The sequence below is a fragment of the Schistocerca piceifrons genome, chromosome 2 (genome assembly GCF_021461385.2).
Source record: "Schistocerca piceifrons isolate TAMUIC-IGC-003096 chromosome 2, iqSchPice1.1, whole genome shotgun sequence".
Classification (NCBI taxonomy): domain Eukaryota; kingdom Metazoa; phylum Arthropoda; class Insecta; order Orthoptera; family Acrididae; genus Schistocerca; species Schistocerca piceifrons.
This window is the reverse complement of record NC_060139.1, coordinates 212,875,820-212,894,528: the sequence shown is the minus strand read 5'-3', so window position 1 is coordinate 212,894,528 and position 18,709 is coordinate 212,875,820. Positions and strand designations below refer to the sequence as shown.

The window sequence follows — 18,709 nt, the reverse complement described above, 5'->3', positions numbered from 1 at the left end:
ATTAGGGGTCTGCACAGATGCGGATATCCGCGGGATTTGTTACTTGGCGGATAAAATCGCGACCGGCGCGGATATCCGCGGGTCATCTGCGGATAATGAGCAAGGCATCTGCCCAGCACGTATGTTGCAATGTTAGTTGAAAACTTCAAGTCTGTTGACATTCTTGGAATCTTGCAGCACCCGGGTAGAGCGGATGTCTGTTGTCCTCAGCCCCTGGCTACGACCGACATAGCTGTACCCAAGAGACCTGCACCTAATCTGTTTCCGCGACCGTGTCATTTGTGTGGCCTGTGAAGTGCTCCCTGGGTGGCAAACCTGCCCACTGTCTGGCAGACAGATGCCCGTTGCAATTTTCCGCTGCCTTCAGTTAGCGCTTTGTGGTGACCGAGTGACAACATGCATCGTAACAAATATCAGAGAGAGTTCTTTCTTCAAATGAACACCATATCGATGGATACCATTTTGTATAAGGTGAAAAAAGGTAATTTTACATTAGTGAGGGAAAACAAATTGAAATCGCCAATTTGGAAAAAATTCGGATACGTATTTGATGGCAACGAAAAGATAGAAGATATAGTGGCTTTTTTTAATGTAAAAAAGTATATTCCTACACTGGACATAAAAGTGGAACTTCAAATATGCTAAAACATTCGTTTGAGGCTGGACAAAGTAGCATAATTACTTATTTAAATACCAAGACAGACGTTAAAGTTCCTGAAGTTCCGCCAAATTTGAAGACAGAGCGGTGGCACGGCGGGCCTTGTAATTAATTACAAGTGGGACTTCAAACTACGGCTCACGACCACCAACAAGCTGTGACTGCGGTAGCCCGTGAAAGATTATTCTGATCACATTGAAAACTTAAAAAATATTCAAATCATCCAAAATAATAACGTATCTTTTAATTTACCAGCCAATTAGTAAAGATAAAGGCTGAAATTCATAACAAAATTGAACATTTTAACTGTGACTCGGTATTGCTTAACAGGGAACAGTGCCTAACATTTGAAGTTATGGGACAGTGGTTTTTATATAGACATCTTAAAATCGTTTGTAGCTCTATTAAACTCTGAAAAAAATTATTTTTTAACACTGAAAGTATTAACTGCGAAATCTACTGCAAATTTTGTCTTAGTAATTTAGACCAATGTTGAGGATGTTTTAAAGTGTGAAAAACTTTGTTTAGTTGAGAATGAAACAGACATTTCATTTAACGCTAGGTCTTAATTCGATAAACCAGCCAAAAGGTGAGTTTCGAGATTTCAATCGTATTTTTGCTAAAGCTAAATCGACTCCTAATTTATATAACCAGTGATTTTGTTGTCACTCTTCAGAAGACGAGTTATTTCTTCCAGACAACGTCAATTATTGCTGGCAGTTTAATTTTTTCACAGGTGCGCCAGCATTTTGCAGGGTAGGCCTAATACTGTAAATATTTTCACCTGGAAATGATGAGGACTGAACACGTAAGCTACAATATAATCATCAGCTGACATGAATGGCTTCAAAATTTGACACATCCAAGCAGTGAGTACAAAAAAACTGTCGGTAAATGATGCAATGTGCTAGTAACAGCTTAAAACCATCTTCATTTTCAGATGCCTTGGTACAAGAACAGCGTTTCTATACACGTATTTTCATCATTTCATACTATTACATTGAATTTTATTTTTTAAAATAGCGTTTCCAATCTCACGAGATCCGAGCCGCTACTGTGTGTGCTCCGGAGCGCCAATGCTTTCCTGTTTGGAATGGTCTGCTTTAGAGTAGGTATAGAGCATCTCCTGTGATTTAAGAAGTCAAAAGTAGTTAAGTTGTCGCAGAAATGGCACCCTAACAATAACTATGTCATTACATACCATAACTCTAAGTATTACTGTCCATTACTATTAATTACTCACTCAAAACTTAAATATATGCGGATGCGGATAAGAAACTTGCGGATGCGGATTAATTGCTGCGGATTAGGACCTTGCGGATGCGGACTGCACTTTTCTTATCCGCGCAGACCTCTACATATAATGGGGTATACCACATGATTCTGATAAGTATAGGTTTGGGGAAATTGAAAGTGATTTATTACATGAGGATACAGGTTCTGAGAAAAGCGATCAATTTTGCAGTCCTTATGTAAAAGTTCAAATTGGGTCATGGGTTGGTAAATGTTTAATTGATACAGGAAGTGAGATCTCGGGAATATCTGAAAGGTTAAGCAAGAAATTGAAAGTGGGGAAAGATTATGTTGAAATGCCAGTTGTTGGGGTAAAGATAAAAGGTGCTACTGGGAAGAGCAGTAAATTGGTAAAAAACCAGGCTTTAGTGACATTTTTAATTGAAGGCAAGTTGTTCACACATGGATGTTTTGTAATTCAGGAATTTGATGATTTTCTTTTGGGTATGAATTGGATAGTAAAAGTAAATACAGCATTTGTTTGGGGTGGAAGAAAACTTTTGATAGAAACCAGTGAAAGGGAATACATTCAGACAAAATTTGTGAAGACACTTGGGGATCAGAGTAATGGAAATTTTGACAGTATCAATTTACTAAAAGAAAATAGATTGGAGAACATTGATTTGATACTGATGAAGTTGAATTTGGGAATTTAGTAAATGTGAAAATTTCAGAAACACAAAATTTATCTGGGGAGCAAAAACAACAGTTAGAAAATCTGCTGTGGGAATACAATGATGTTTTCAGTGACATACCTGGTACGGTAAAGGGCTATCAGTGTGAGCTTCAGGTAAAACCTCATGAACCATTTTTCATAAAACCATACAGTATTGCAATATCAAAAAGACCTGCTGTTGAGAAAGAGCTGAAAAATATGGAAGGATGTAATATAATAGAAAGGAGTATCAGTGCATATAATAATCCTCTAGTAGTTGTTTCAAAAAAAGATGGTGGAGTAAGATTGGATTTGAACTCTTAGACACTTAAAATTTTGTTCAGACGGACAGACCATTCCGAAAATATTGATGAGTTACTCTATAAATTTACAGATATAAAATATACGTCAAGTTTGGATCTAACTTCGGGTTTTCATCAGGTACCACTTTCAGTTAATTCTAGAGAATATACTGCTTTCTTGTACAATGGTAAGAGTTACCAATATTGTGTTATGCCATTTGGGTTAAAATCTTCTGTTTCCGAATTTATAAGAGCTTTGGATCGTGTACTGGGACAAGAACTTGCATCTAAACTGATAATTTATGTAGATGACATTTTGGTTACAGGGTAAAATTGGGAGTAACATTTTGGTTACAGGGTAAAATTGGGAGAAACATTTTGGTTACAGGGTAAAATTGGGAGAAACATTTTGGTTACAGGGTAAAATTGGGAGTAACATTTTGGTTACAGGGTAAAACTGGGAGTAACATTTTGGTTACAGGGTAAAACTGGGAGTAACATTTTTTGATTTTGAAGTCAGTTTGTGAAAAACTTAGAAAAGGGGGGATGACATTGAAATTGGAGAAATGTAAATTTGCAGTTTCTGAATTAAAATTTATGGGACATGTTTTCACAGACAAGGGAATTTTGGCAGATCCAGAAAAAATTAAAGCAATTTCAGAAATTCCTATTCCTAAGACTAAAAAACAACGTCGTTCTTTGAATTATGTGGTTATTACCAAAAACATAAGTGATCAGAGTCTGAATGCACCATGTTTAAGTCAGAAAAACACTGTTTGGGTTTGGGATAAAAGTCGTCAGGAAGAGTTTGATAAAATTAAGTAAGAGTTGAGAAAGCAACACTTATTACACAGACCTGATTTTAATTTACCATTTTGTTTGAACACTGGTAGCAGTAATTATGGGCTTGGAGCAGAGTTATTTCAAGAAGAGTAGAGAATGGAGTTAAGATACATTGTACCATAGCATTTGCAAGCAGAATGTTGCTCAAGCATGAGAAAAATTATACAGTCACAGAGGAGGAACTTTGGCAATTCATTGGGCTTTTACAAAATTTAGAATTTACCTTATTGGACATAAAACCATAGTATTTTCAGATCACAAAGCTTTGAGTTACTTACAAGAGTGCAAATTATACCTCAGTAGATTGACCAGATGGGCAATATTTCTGCAACAGTTTGACTTTGAAATCAAGCACATAAAAGGTTCTGAGAATGTAGTAGCTGATTCACTTTCAAGGTAACCAATTGGGGGAGAAAAGGAGATTTTTGAACAAGAGGAGGAAAAGCAATTTAAGATTAGATACTTGAAAAGGGTGGAAAATGAGAAAACAATTAGAGCTGTGTGTAACAAACTTAGGAAAAATCAAAATTTAGATCAAAGTTGGAAATTAATCAAAGAATGTTTAGGCAAGAAGGGGTATGAGAAACTTGATAAATTTTACAAATTACATAAGGGGATTTTATTTCGGAGAACAGATGCAGATTCTGATAATTGGAAACTGTGTTGGCCAGAGGCAGATGCTGAAAAGATGATCACTTACATACATGAAAGTTTTTGTCATTGTGGGATACAGAAGTGCATTCAAAAGATACAAGAAAACGTGTATTTTTACAATATTGGAAAGAAGGTAAGAAAAGAATTGGCAACCTGTGACAAATGTCAGAGAGTTAAAGTGAGCAATCAAAGACGTGGTGGAGAGATGCAAAACATTATTTCGGAAAAACCTTTAGATCTTATCGCTGTGGACTTATATGGAATGTTACCAAAGAGTAAAGGAGGTCACTGTTACATATTTGTTATGGTAGATTATATACAGTGAAAAAGCCACTAGCCATGAAATTATAATAAAAATTGAAAGATTATTTCGCACAGGCGGGTAAACCAAAAGCTGTCTTATCAGGTAATGGTTCACAGTTCACCTCTAAAATTTGGAAAAAGTTTATTGAAAGATCAAAATTGAAGCACATACTAATATCTGTTTATTGTCCATCAACCAATCCTGCAGAAAGATATGAGGGAAATTGGGAGACTTTGCAGAACCTATAGTAGCCATAAACATCCAACCTGGTTTGAGCACATTCGAAATTTTGAAGATATTATGAATAGCCTACAACATAGTTCCACAGGATTTTCACCATATGAGATTATGTTTAATATCAGACCTGTAAATCTTATATCAGAACTTACTGAATTTCCTAATCGTACACCTTTAACTATGCAGGAGAGAGAAGATATTGTCAGGGAAACTATGAGGAAACAAGGGGAAAACAGGAATAAAAGACATAACAACAGGGTAACGTTAACCACTTTCAAAATTGGGGATCTTGTTCTGGTCAGGTCTCATGAAAAATCAAAAATGTTAACTTCAGAAATTAAAAAATTATTTGATATCTATATCGGGCCTTTTGAAGTCATAGAAAATCCGTATACCCTAAGTCAAAGAAATTATTTGGTCTCAGGAATGTTGCCTCTTTGAAACTATATAAACAAAAATCATAATTTCTAAATTTAAATAACCTGTTCTCATCCAAAACAAAAGTCCTCCACTGGAATATGCTTGTTAGAACAAAACTACCTGTACAACCAAGTATGTATACTTACATGTATAAATTAATAATTTGAAGTCACATGATAATTGAAACTGACGAAAAAAACACTGTTGTAACAAAGAATGAGAGAAAGATTTATTACTACTTTCTTTAAAAAGTCTCCATACTGAGCATTTATGAATTTTTTCTGATTTTTGGAAGCTAAGTCTTCCCTGTGGGTGAAGGCATGCATGTGAGGACATGCATGCAAAGATATAAGTTTCAAAACCAATTTTAGATAAAGCCTCATGATATATGAGCAATTTATTATTCTTTATACTGATGTGGGGAGCGAAAGTTCTCTTCATAAGAATGTGCCTTGTAGTAATATTGTAGTAGAGAGGCAAGTGTACACAAATAATTGTAAAAAATTTAGATAATACTGATGTATCTTTAGCTGTACTAACAAAACAAAGGAAAGAAAATCGTATATACAAAAAATTCAAAAAGAAAATCATAAGTAAAAAAATACAAAATTTAAAAAAACATGAGTAAAAAATTATATAAAATGCAAAAAACAAAATCAGAAGCAAAAATATGTATATAAAAGGCAAATATATAGAAAAAACACTACACTATATATGTCCAGTATCATTTTATTGTACAATATGTAAGCAAAATGAAATTAACATTAATATGGGGAACAAAAAATTTAATTATGAGAACCAGTTGGTACAAAGTGTGACCAGAGAAGTGGTTGTAGATATCTTGTTCTAGCAAATGAGTTTTACCTTACTATTATTTTCAATCTGTATGCTGTATTTTAGAATATTTGTCATGTATGTTTTATGCCATGTATATTTGTCATTTGAATAATTTCTTTACTTGAATTTTTCGTGTATGAGATTAATGGGAAGGATCATTGCAACAACAGCCAGTAACAAGTCCACAGATTCAAAGAGTCCAAATTTGGAAGAGGTTATCAGACTTCGTCATTTACGTACTAATTGCGTAATACAGATCCATTACTGAGTGTGGTCGGGATTTTGTTGTACATGTTCATAACAACAAAAGCCCTGGGGAGCAGTTGTAATGGATCTGGGAGATATGTTATTTTCTACCAGATTTGACGATACCAAATCTAATGAGGGAGGTTGTAAATGTTTTCTCATATTTTTGCCAGAATATTTTTTTGTGAATTGTAATTTGCCTTGTTTTATGCTAATTTGCTTATATGTTTATATGTTTGAGAGTGACAGCACATTGATTGATATTAGTAGATGTGAAGAAGAATATCAAAGAGACTGGTTACAAGTGGAAGCTTGTGTGTTGTGTAAAATGTCTTTGACGATGGAGTCATCTTTAACCGTAGTCAGTCGGCAGTGAACTCTCTGTGTGTGTGATGGTGGAACAATGTGCAGGTCACCGTTATAATAATTTGCAAGTGAACAGGAAACATGAATTATGTTACTACTTTTTATATAAACATCAAGAAAGAACCACATTCGAAGAAATTGTATTTGGGGCACCAAAAATGAGGCAAACGCATTGAAACAGGTCATTTCTGCAGCCAACGAAACAGCATTGTGGAATCATACTTTCACTAGACGACTGAAGCCAACGCAGAAAAGTCAAATATCATTTTGTAAACATTTCATTGAAAAGTGAGTACTGTCACGAAATATGCTAAATTCAAGTATATAAAAATAGCGAGCATATTTCAAAGACCTAAGTCAAAACAAGGCCCTGGGAGTAGACAACATTCCATGGCCCCGTGAGTAGACAATATTCCATTAGAACTACCGACAGCCTCCTTGGGAGAGCCAGTCCTGACAAAACTCTACCATCTGGTGAGCAAGATTTATGAGACAGGCGAAATTCCCTCATACTTCAAGAAGAATGTAATAATTCCAATTCCAAAGAAAGCAGGTGTTGACAGATGTGAAGATTACTGAACTATATGTTTAATAAGTCACTGCTGCAAAATACTAACACGAATTCTTTACAGACGAATGGAAAAACTGGTGGAATCCGACCTCTGTGAAGATCAGTTTGGATTCCGTAGAAATACTGGAACATGTGAGGCAATATTGACCCTATGACTTATCCTAGAAAATAGATTAAGGAAAGGCAAAGCTACGTTTCTAACATTTGTAGACTTAGAGAAAGCTTTTGACAATGTTGATTGGAATACTCTCTTTCAAATTCTGAAGGTGCCAGGGGTAAAATACAGGGAGCGAAAGGCTATTTACAATTTGTGAGCAAGCAGTAAAGGAAACAGAAGAAAAATACAGAGTAGGCATTAAAATCCATGGGGAAGAAATAAAAACTTTGAGGTTCGCTGATGACATTGTAATTCTGTCAGAGACAGCAAAGGACTTGGAAGAGCAGTTGAATGGCATGGACAGTGTCTTGAGAGGAGGATATAAGATGAACATCAACAAAAGCAAAACGAGGATAATGGAATGTAATCGAATTAAGTCGGGTGATGCTGAGGGAATTAGATTAGGAAATGAGTAAAGGAGTTTTGCTATTTGGGGAGCAAAATAACTGATGATGGTCGAAGTAGAGAGGATATAAAATGTAGACTGGCAATGGCAAGGAAAGGGTTTCTGAAGAAGAGAAATTTGTTAACATCGAGTATAGATTTCAGTGTAAGGAAGTCGTTTCTGAAAGTATTTGTATGGAGTGTAGCCATGTATGGAAGTGAAACATGGACGATAAATAGTTTGGACAAGAAGAGAATAGAAGCTTTCGAAATGTGGTGCTACAGAAGAATGCTGAAGATTAGATGGGTAGATCACATAACTAATGAGGAAGTATTGAATAGGATTGGGGAGAAGAGAAGTTTGTGGCACAACTTGACTAGAAGAAGGTATCGGTTGGTAGGACATGTTCTGAGGCATCAAGGGATCACCAGTTTAGTATTGGAGGGCAGCGTGGAGGGTAAAAATCGTAGAGGGAGACCAAGAGATGAATACACTAAGCAGAATCAGAAAGATGTAGGTTGCAGTAGGTACTGGTAGATGAAGAAGCTTGCAGAGGATAGAGTAGCATGGAGAGCTGCATCGAACCATTCTCAGGACTGAAGACCAGAACAACAACTTACTACATCCTCAACTTTGACAATGACTTGTTACTGTGAAAATGCGGAGTTGCACTGTGGTTCTGAGTCTGTATTAAACTGCAAGTTAATCCCAGCCTCCACATAGCTTGATGAGTCAGTTCCAAGGTCAACTACAAGGAAAATACCACCACCTTCAACAGGACCATAATCAGTGGAGAACAGAGATGTTTAAAAAAGAAGAAGAAGAAGAAGAAGAAGAAGAAGAAGAAGAAGACGAAGAAGCATTTGAGCACTTGACTGTTTTACTTTCAAGAGCTGAAGCAAAGTATGGTATTTTTCTTGTAGACAAAATACATTTTTCACAATTTATGACAAACCCCAAAGGTTCCGATTCACTGTCACCAAAACTGACAATGTTTCTGATCTCAAAATAATCAGTTTAGAATCATCTGTCTTTATAGTTTCGACACTAAAGATCTGGAGATCCTGCACAACAAATTTTAAATATCTAATAATACTAAGGTCTAAGTCATGGCACTATTGATTTATGACCCACAAGTCAGTTGCTCAGTGTGATATGCTAAGCACCAACGTAAGAGTTTTATACACAATTTTGAACAATCTACTCATAAAATAGAGCCGTAGTTGGTGGAAATGATCCCAACATATGTAACACAGGAATTATAAAAAGCTGCAGCGTCTAACAGAACGTACTGTTACCAACTGACTAAAAAATGAAGCCATAAGTACACACACACACACACACACACACACACACAGACACACACACACAGACACACAAAAAACAGAAAGTAAAATTTTTGTACAAAGGATGATGCAAGTGTACAGATAGAAACAAAATGTTCATCAGTAATATATTCTGGATCGAAGTGATTTATTCATTTAGGACATGCAAGGGAAGGGGTGAGGATGGCACAGGATAGTGATATTCGTAAGATGACGTGGGTTTCTTTTTATATCACAAACAGCCATTGTTCTGCGCACTGAGATCTTAGAAGACATAACTATAATAGAAAAGGGGTGGGACGAGTCATCAATATTGACTAATTACTGTACAAACTAACACCACTTACTGGAAATTTGAGAGACTAAGTCTTGGTTCCCAGCTGATGTGGTAGTGGCACTAAATGAATGTTTCGTGCTTGAAGAATCAGTTTGTTCTGAAGTCGTAGCTTCCACAGCAACTGGTAGTGATAAAGGTAGACCGACTTCTGTAAAATGACAGTAGAAAAAATCTTATTTTTATGTACAGCACTGCGAGGAAATTCAGAAGGTTGTTGAAAATAAGTTACTGCATCCATCAAATAGGCATTAGGGTAGTTCTGGAAATCTGTTGACAACCAAACAAATAAGATCAGCCAGCATGGTACTTGCTTCTGAGATGTGAAATGCGTAAAAAACCAAGATAATGCTCTAGCTTTACTGTTAAGTTCCACTAGTTTCTTTCTTCAGTCCTGAAACAGCATCTAGTAGAGTACATAATAGGAAATACTCCAACCAGCCACAAGGTTGTTTTTTTGTTTCTTTGTTTTTAATGAGAAGGAGGGGTTTTTAGGATGTAAGTACAATGCACAGAGCATATTTAAGTATAACTAGGTAATCACAAAAACCTTTGTTATATTTTGTGACACAAAAGTAAAACTTACAAAGAAGTCAACACTACCAATTGACGGGCTCACGCCCGAAACTAGTAATATATATGATTTTGGCTGCAGTGTTAAAATCAGTTTACAGATTATGATCAAAATGCTGCACTTGCCTGCCAGCTGAGGATTTGCTGCGATGTAAGGATCATTGTTGCAGTCATTTTCATATTCCAGAGTCAGAACATCACCGGCAGCAATTATCAAAGAATCCATGCTTGAAAATCCAAGACTTGCTGCTTGGATAGTTGAGTGATATGTTGTAAAGTACAACTTATTAAGAGATGACGACAGTAAACGACCACCACTGCCTACCACCAACCAATACACACGCCTTGCAAATTCATATACAGGCTGCAGTATTACATGTCCATTCTGCACCTGGAAAAATGTATATTTTGAATTCCAATAATCAAGTAATATAAATTCTAGAATACTATGAAACAAACATTATGGTTTACATAAATTTTTTTTATAAGAAATGATGGTGGGTACTGGGGGGGGGGGGGGGGGGGGGGGGGAAGAAAACCATCACCACCATCACAACATTCTCTGCCCATGGATGTGCACTTTAATGAATTTTAAAACATCATTTATTCACCACATTTCTTGACATGAGTCAAGACGTACATTAAAGTGAAAAGCATTGAGAATTGCTGTAGCTAATTTTGCTTAGTGAAACTAAATTTAACACAGTAAAATTAGCAGAAATGCAATTAGTTATTACACAGTGTGGAGATTTTTGGCAGAAGTGAATTCTTACAAGGGGTAATCGAAAGTTTAAGCTACACCTCAATTAAGATGTATAATTAATTTTTTGGTTGTTTGCTGGTACACATTGAAATCTCCACACCACAGTATCATAACAAGCTGCTTCAAGAGCCAAAACAAAACACTGCAGCCCATCACCACTTTAGTAAAGGGCTGCACCATGTTGTTTGGCCTCCTCCACCAGTGTGCTATAGTGCTGTGGTACAGAAGATACTATGAGTACCAAGACTGCAGACGTGTCCTTGCAAATAAAAAAATTAAAATTTTATGACTTTCCCTTGACTCCTCTTTTACTGTTATTGTTCTCAATATTATTTTTATGCTGGCATTTAATGAATCCAACAAGTTCTGTACGTTATGATTAGAAACTGGAAAATGTAGCATCTATTTCGGGCGAAATTCACATTAAAAAAATTTTTTTTTTAGTGATTATAAGCACACATTTAAAAATTAAGAGAAAGCCTTAGTTCTTTGAAACTGACTTTTTAAAAGTGCTGGTTCAGAGCTTTGTGACTGGAATGTTTGCTTTTGCAGAACTTCAACACCTTATACTTCCAAAATGACCTCTGTTTTCTTCTTTTGGCTGTATTTGAGCTTTCAAAAATGACTGATCTATTGAAATATAGCAACATTTTCCCATGGAGGAAATTAATGCATCTTCGGTTCAAGATGTTTCTGGACATTATCTGTTTCTTCCTGCCCAATTTGATGATTACAAAAACTGCAGACTTAATTTCAACCTTTTGTGGACTTTCATAGCCTTGCGATCCATATTTGACAACACTACAGACAGAACTGACAAGGCAGTTAGCGGAGAAGTAGAACCGAACATATAACTATTTTAACATTAGGGGAAGAATTTTGTCGCAGTCAAAAAACATTACAGATTTTGTTTTCCAATCACTATACTGCAAAGTGTGAGCACTATAGGCTATAATGGCAGATGGTTGCAAGTATAAACGAACAAGAATTTTGACCACCAGAAGGGACAGCAGCAGTGCGGGGAAACAAACCCCACCTCCCTTTCATAGAGCAGCAGCGAAAGTAGAACTGACACATTGTCACAGGGATAGCCCATCTCTTCTGGTGTTTTAAGGGTTGGAATTGAAGTCCAGGATGGATCATGATGAGCCACTTCACTATTTCAAAACAATAAAAAACTATGAGTACTGCATGACACAAAGCATTCTGAACGGTTACTGCCCAACTACTTGTTGAGGTTAGCTGAGTACTGTTAATGATTTTGTTCAGATCCGATCTCTAGCAGTATTCAATGCAACCACATTCGAAACATCCACCATCTAATTTGCCACGTTAAAAGTGCCTGCATTGTACTGCCCTCTGAGCTTTAGCTAACGAACATGCGTGTTTCTTTGTTAAACAAATGCTAGGTCCCACGGCTGAGTACTATATTGGATTACATGGCGTGTATCTTAAACAGACCATTTAACTGTTCACAATTGGCATGGCATCAGACCATTCAATACATTGATACGTCACTGTATCCGTACAGTTTTTATATTGCAAACAGGTTCTTATGCATATTATATTTCCAAACTGGGCTTCACCATATCACTTACAATATAAGGAACTGAAAACTGTTTACATTTTCAATATTTAGATGCAGAAAATAAAGCTATTTCAAACTCATTCTGATAAAATAGTTCATATGGATAAAATTTACTAAAAACAGCATCTATTAAGGGGAGTTAGAACGGAAAAACTTTTTTCACATTTTCGGATTTTTATTTCATTATAAAATTTGCGATTTTCTGAATAAAATGATATCACTTATAAACTCACTTGGGAAGTATTTTATTTTATTTTTTTTAGATATAATCTGCACTAGTTGAAAATGTTAAAATTTTTACATGCATTACTTCAAGATCTAATAAAATCAGTAGTTTTTTTATGTAGAAGGCTGTGGATTGCTGTGTTGTACAGGTTAACAATGTTGGTCATGTCCAGAAGAGGATGGGCACCAGGTTGAGGAACTTTAAACCAAGTTTGAGAGACAAGAATCTTTCTTGTGGTAAAACCACAAGAGGCAGGCTGACAGACAAAATGATTGATGAACTACAGCAATGTTATGGGAAGGCCATTAGACATAATACTGAGGATTTGTTGAAAATGAAGCAGGCACTATGGGCTACCTTCTTCCACAGACTGTCAACTGACGAAAAACCAGTACACCACCTTTGCTTCCTGGACCTGATTCATGGTGCAATTACTGCAATGCCCAGTTCTCAAATGGTTCATGCAGCCATAAACATTCAATCCCAGCAGCAGACATGGATATCATAAAACCTATTTACAGAGACCTGGCAAATCCCACATTACTGAAGAAGTGTCTGCATGGTCAGACTCAAAATCCCAATGAGCCATTCAATAATCTTTTATGGACTCACTCACCAAAATATGTTTTTGCTGGAATGAAGACACTAAAGTGGAGGGTCAGTGATGCTTTTAATGATGGAAACATCGGTAGGGTGAATAATTGCTACAGCATATGGGAATTAATCCTGGAGCAAACTGCATCAGAGAACTTTAGCTGATGGACAGGGTTCACATTGATAAAGCAGAGTATGCAGCACAGTTGACCACTAGTCCAGATAGAAGAAAAGAAGAAAAAACTCTGGAAAAGATTAAGAGGATAATATACAGTATGGTGCAGGGTGCTTCTGAGTGACTAAAAATAAAAAACTACGCATATATTGAGTTACAGCCTTTTGAAACTTTAGAAGCCATTCCTGAAAATGTACATTTTCTGTTGCATTTTTCCCTAAATCTTGGAAACCACTTCGAGTAGAGTATTCATATTTTTTAGGCAGTATAACATACATATCCTGAGTCTTCTGAACTGAAAGAAGAACATAAAATTATGTGTAATTAAAATTATTTAGGATTATATACAAAAGTACACAAATTTTTAACCGTGTAATTAAAAACATTGTATTTCCAAAAGCAGTGGCTAAATGCAATTATTGTAGTTCAATAGACTCAGAACATAGAGTTTAATGTCCCGTAAAAGTTTCATGTCAATGGCTACAGTGGATCCCGAAATACAGGGAAGCCAAGTCACTAAATTTAACAGTCGGGATAGGGCATTCCAACTCCCCTTAAGTAATTGAGTGTATTTGCATTTTGAGGTAGAAATCACACTTGTTTTGCATTTGTCCCAAAAAAGTTTTCTGGGCCCTCATTATGATGTATCCCACGACATAACTGACATGTCCAATTTGCCAAACATGGCAGAACAATTCTTTGTTCTTTAAATATTACTATTTCCTGTATTTTTGCATTTTATACTGTTCCTCACACTTCAGTAATAAATAACTACTAATTTTTCTTTACATAATTATCTATGTAGTTTAAAAATATTTGTAGATTTCATCCTTAAAGTGGACTCACGGTGTTTTGGTTTTGTAATCAGGAATTCACCTTAAGTGTCAGTCAGGAAAATTTTCAGCGTTTATATTACACTCTTCTGCAAATCTCCTAAGTCTGAACACTTATCACCCTTCTTTACATGCATACTATGATCCCTACTAGTAAGACCTGACAGATCCTACCCTCAAAACTGGATGTCATTTGAAAGGCAGACCAGTTCAAAAGGCATCTGCACAGTTCTCTCATGCTAAGCTTAATGGATGACTACATATACTGTACTCAAAAGCTATTTGCAAGAGTCAATGCAAGTCAAGAAATCAAGAGATTTCAGTCCAGAAAAACAATCATTAATAAAGTCCAGGAGACGCATTTTGGCAAAGACACGTGGTTGTTACTTTCCTCGCATACTAAAATTGTGTGCTGGACTGGGACACAAATCTGAGGTAGGAGATGATGCGCAGATGTAAAGCTATAAGGGTGGGCTGAGTCATGCTTGTCAGTTGGTAGGGCATTACTCCACAAAAGGCAAACCATGAATTTTCAAATCAGTTCACACACTGCAGCAGAGTGAAAATTCATTCTGAAACAAGGTGTGTACGTAGACAAGAAAAAACTTCTCCGATTTAACCTGGATTTCCTCATCAAAAACACACTTTCTCAGGTGGAAATACATGTTTTTCCTGGTGATAATTCACTTTTCCCCAGGTGAAAGTACATTTTTCTGGGTTATGTGACAATGTATTTTCCTTTGGAGCTCTAATCATCACACATTCTCACACGTAACATAATTCGTCTTGGGTAAAAGAAAATTTACTTTGAAAGTACTGAAAACAGTTGTGATGCCACACACATAGCAACAAGGCCCATGAGAAAGATACATCAACAGCACTTTGTTGTTACCAAGTATTGCATAGTCTGATGTTTTGCTCTCAGCAGACACTTGTGTGTGCACTGTGTTGTTTTGTAGTAAATGGCTTATTTTCCTTGCAACTAAAGTTTTATTTCGGTGTTATTCTCTCATATGTTTTATTGCTTTAGTGTTATTCTGCAATAGTGGACTAAAGTAAAACACTTTGTTCAAGTATCAGTTCTTACAAGTCAAAATCAGATAAATTTAATTGAAAACTACAAAATTCCCTAAAGTGTAAAAGTTCTCGGTTTTTCCCAGATTTCCCAAAGGTGTGTACACCCTGTGAAAAGGTATGCAGCTGTTCCGGGAGACAGAACCTACAAGATCTTTATTCTGTCAGAGCTTATTAGGAAAGAATGTTTTGTAATTTTCTACCTACAATGCTTTGCTTTAAAGCCTTACAAGGAGTAGATTTTGGGCAGCTGGTGATCACAGTTTCACACATTTGGTGTGGTCTTATATGCAGTATGATTATTAGTTTCAGTTTATGCCTACAGGACAAATCACTGAATGTATATACACTGTTAAATACATGGCACATTGTCGGGATTCTGAGTGAACAACAGTTACGAGAAATTTTTACCATGGCTATACAAACATTTCATTCTACATATTTTCCTGTGCAACTGTTGATAATGAATTAAGCCCAAACACGTCCAGGTGTTATTAAGATATTCGTGCAGCTATATGGTATTTAAGATGTTGGATTAAAATTGGATGAAACTGCTTTGAAATGCAATACTATAAACAAATAAGTAATAACTACATGACAAATAATTTCGTTAGCTACTAACCATCAAAAGAACTGCAATGTCTGCAGTCTGCAAATAATCTTCAGATACTGATATGGAGTAGAGTTTGGTAAAAAGCTTCATGAATTCTGGTATCCTCATCATACCATCACTCGTGTTAAGTAGAATGCGCAAAACACGAAGTCTCTCAAGATTGGCAGTGATCTGTCCAGCCAAGTATAGTCTTAATCCAGGAAGAACCTGCAAAAATTTGGATAGGCACATATTAGTGTTATTCACACACTACCCTGAAAATTCACAATACTAATCCCGTTAACTAGAATGTGCACACGCACACAAAGCTTTTATGATAGAATACATCTGCCACGAACCTTAATTGTGGGTGTGAGCAACGAAACCAGCTGTTCAATACTACTGCAGTTGAAATCTTCTGGTCGCAGTGTATGGCCAAAGTGTTGGAGATATGCTGATGGCAATTCTTTTAGTGGTAAAACAGTGGAGCCACTAATGTGCAGGAGTTCTGCCACTTGGTTTGTCAGCACACGGACCGCTACAGGTTGTGTTAACATCACACGTCGTTCACCATCCCCAGCATCCTCCACCTTTTTTCATAAGGGAAAAAAGATAAAAAATAAAGATGTTGACACACATGTAACAAAGTGCCAATGTGAAGAACACATTGTCTTATGTATGTTGCATTGTGTTTAGTACAACATCATTTAATTTTTCTATTAGGACTTTGGTGGCCGAGGATGCAGGCCTTTGGAGGAAATGGATAGTAGTTTAACAAACAGATCCAGAGGACCGCAGCGCATTCTGCTTGGGTACATGTACACTCCCCTTTTTTTATCAAGTCTCTAGGCTCGAAATTTTCTCTCTCTCTACAAGGACAAGTCACGTGAAAACCATAAATATTTTTTGACTGTCTCCCTGACAAACACTTCCTCCAGTGCCCAACATAAAGGTGGTGTATCTGATTGCATGCTGAAGATCAATTTTTGAACAAACCTGAATATGGCACACTGATGGCATGTAGTGTTGCAAGGTAACACTGCCTCCATCCCAAAAGAGTGTTAGTGTAACATTCCCTGCAGATGTTTTAGTTCTGAAGTCAAATGTGATGGCACCCAAATTGCACACACTTTGTAGAACCTAAGCATATCATGAATAATGTGATGTGACGAGACATGGCTAATGCTCAGATTTATATTTATTTCATCCAACATTACACAGCTATCATCCATGACAATGGCTTCAGCAGCTGCATTACACTGGTGTCACAACACAGAATGTGTGACCTATGTGGTGAGCAACTGCTACTATGTCACGCCGTTTCTGAACCTCTACTCCACTTGCTGTAGTGATAAACATGCCTCACCATGCAGCACTTTCATTTCCTGGTGGGTTTCAATAGATTTTGCATCTCTGCTGCTCAACAAAATTTCATGATAAAATAATGCTTTTGGTTGGTGCATGTCATGAGCAGGGCTGCCACTGAAACTGGTGTTGTGATAACATTTTACTTTTCTTCAGTATGCTGCCATCTGTTGGGCATTCTTTAAAGTCCTGGTGACTGTACTGTGAACGTACAGAACAATGGCATAGGAAATTAATGTTTATTACATTTTTAAGGTTTTCACTCAACTCCTCTTATCCAACATTTAAAACTTTCAAGAAAAATCGCCATGGATAACTTTCATTCTCAACATCAATCACTTTTCCAAAACGATGTAAGTTTTCACAATTGCTTTTCAGAATCAGTTCCTAACAGACTAACATTTACTGCATGATCTTAAATATGGCCGCAAAACAGCAACTGTGTAAATCAGAAGAGACTGAAAAATCAGCCAACCAGTTACAAATAAAGGGTTATTATCCGTTGACTATGGTTTCTATATTTGTAAAAATATCTTCTTCAGAACTATTGGCCTTATTACATCACATGATGCACCAGGCGTCACAAGATAAAATATTTCCATCCTACATGTACCTTAAGTCAGACTAAGGCCAACTGCTCATCAGCAGGAAGTCTTTTCTGAAAGTATTTGTATGGAGAGTAGCCATATATGGAAGTGAAACATGGACAATAAATAGTTTAGACAAGAAGAGACTAAAAGCTTTTGAAATCTGGTGCTACAGAAGAATACTGAAGATTAGATGGGTAGATTATGTAACTAATAAGGTGGTACTGAATAGACCTATGGAGAAGAGGAATTTGTGGCACAACTTGACGAGAAGAAGGGATCGGTTGGTAGGACATGTTCTGAGGCATCAAGGGATCAATTTAGTAATGGAGGGAAGTGTGGAGGCTAAAAATCGTAGATGGAGACCAAGGTATGAACACACTAAGCAGATTCAGAAGGATGTAGGTTGCAGTAGTTACTTATAGATGAAGTTTGTGTAGGATAGAGTAGCATGGAGAGCTGCATCAAACCAGTCTCTGAACTAAAGACAACAACAACAACAACAACAATGCCAATGCCAATCAACTTTTCCACTGTTTCAACTCCCATTGAATTCTATATGAAAGCATACTTTCTATAGATTCTTAAGCACAATGATACTGATGCAGGCCCCCACTGATGGAAGTTATTTTTTATCTTCGACAGTGAGATAACTTATTCCAAATTTGCCATCCACTCAACTGCATACTGCATTGGCTGTCTTAACCAAATACTCTCACACCTTTCCCTTACTGAAGTTATTCAACCCATAA

The 18,709-nt window shown here is 36.5% G+C and overlaps 1 protein-coding gene across 1 annotated transcript in view; it reads right to left on the bottom strand.

The window, feature by feature from the left end:
- Nucleotides 1-18,709, bottom strand: part of LOC124777866 (meiosis regulator and mRNA stability factor 1) — a 220,953-nt gene that overhangs the window by 50,608 nt on the left and 151,636 nt on the right. The window contains exons 21-24 of the mRNA XM_047253400.1: nt 16,365-16,595; nt 16,036-16,233; nt 10,287-10,551; nt 9,601-9,738 (exon numbers count right to left, since the gene is read on the bottom strand). Coding sequence (XP_047109356.1) covers nt 9,601-9,738; nt 10,287-10,551; nt 16,036-16,233; nt 16,365-16,595 — 832 coding nt within the window. The remainder of the gene's footprint in view (nt 1-9,600; nt 9,739-10,286; nt 10,552-16,035; nt 16,234-16,364; nt 16,596-18,709) is intronic.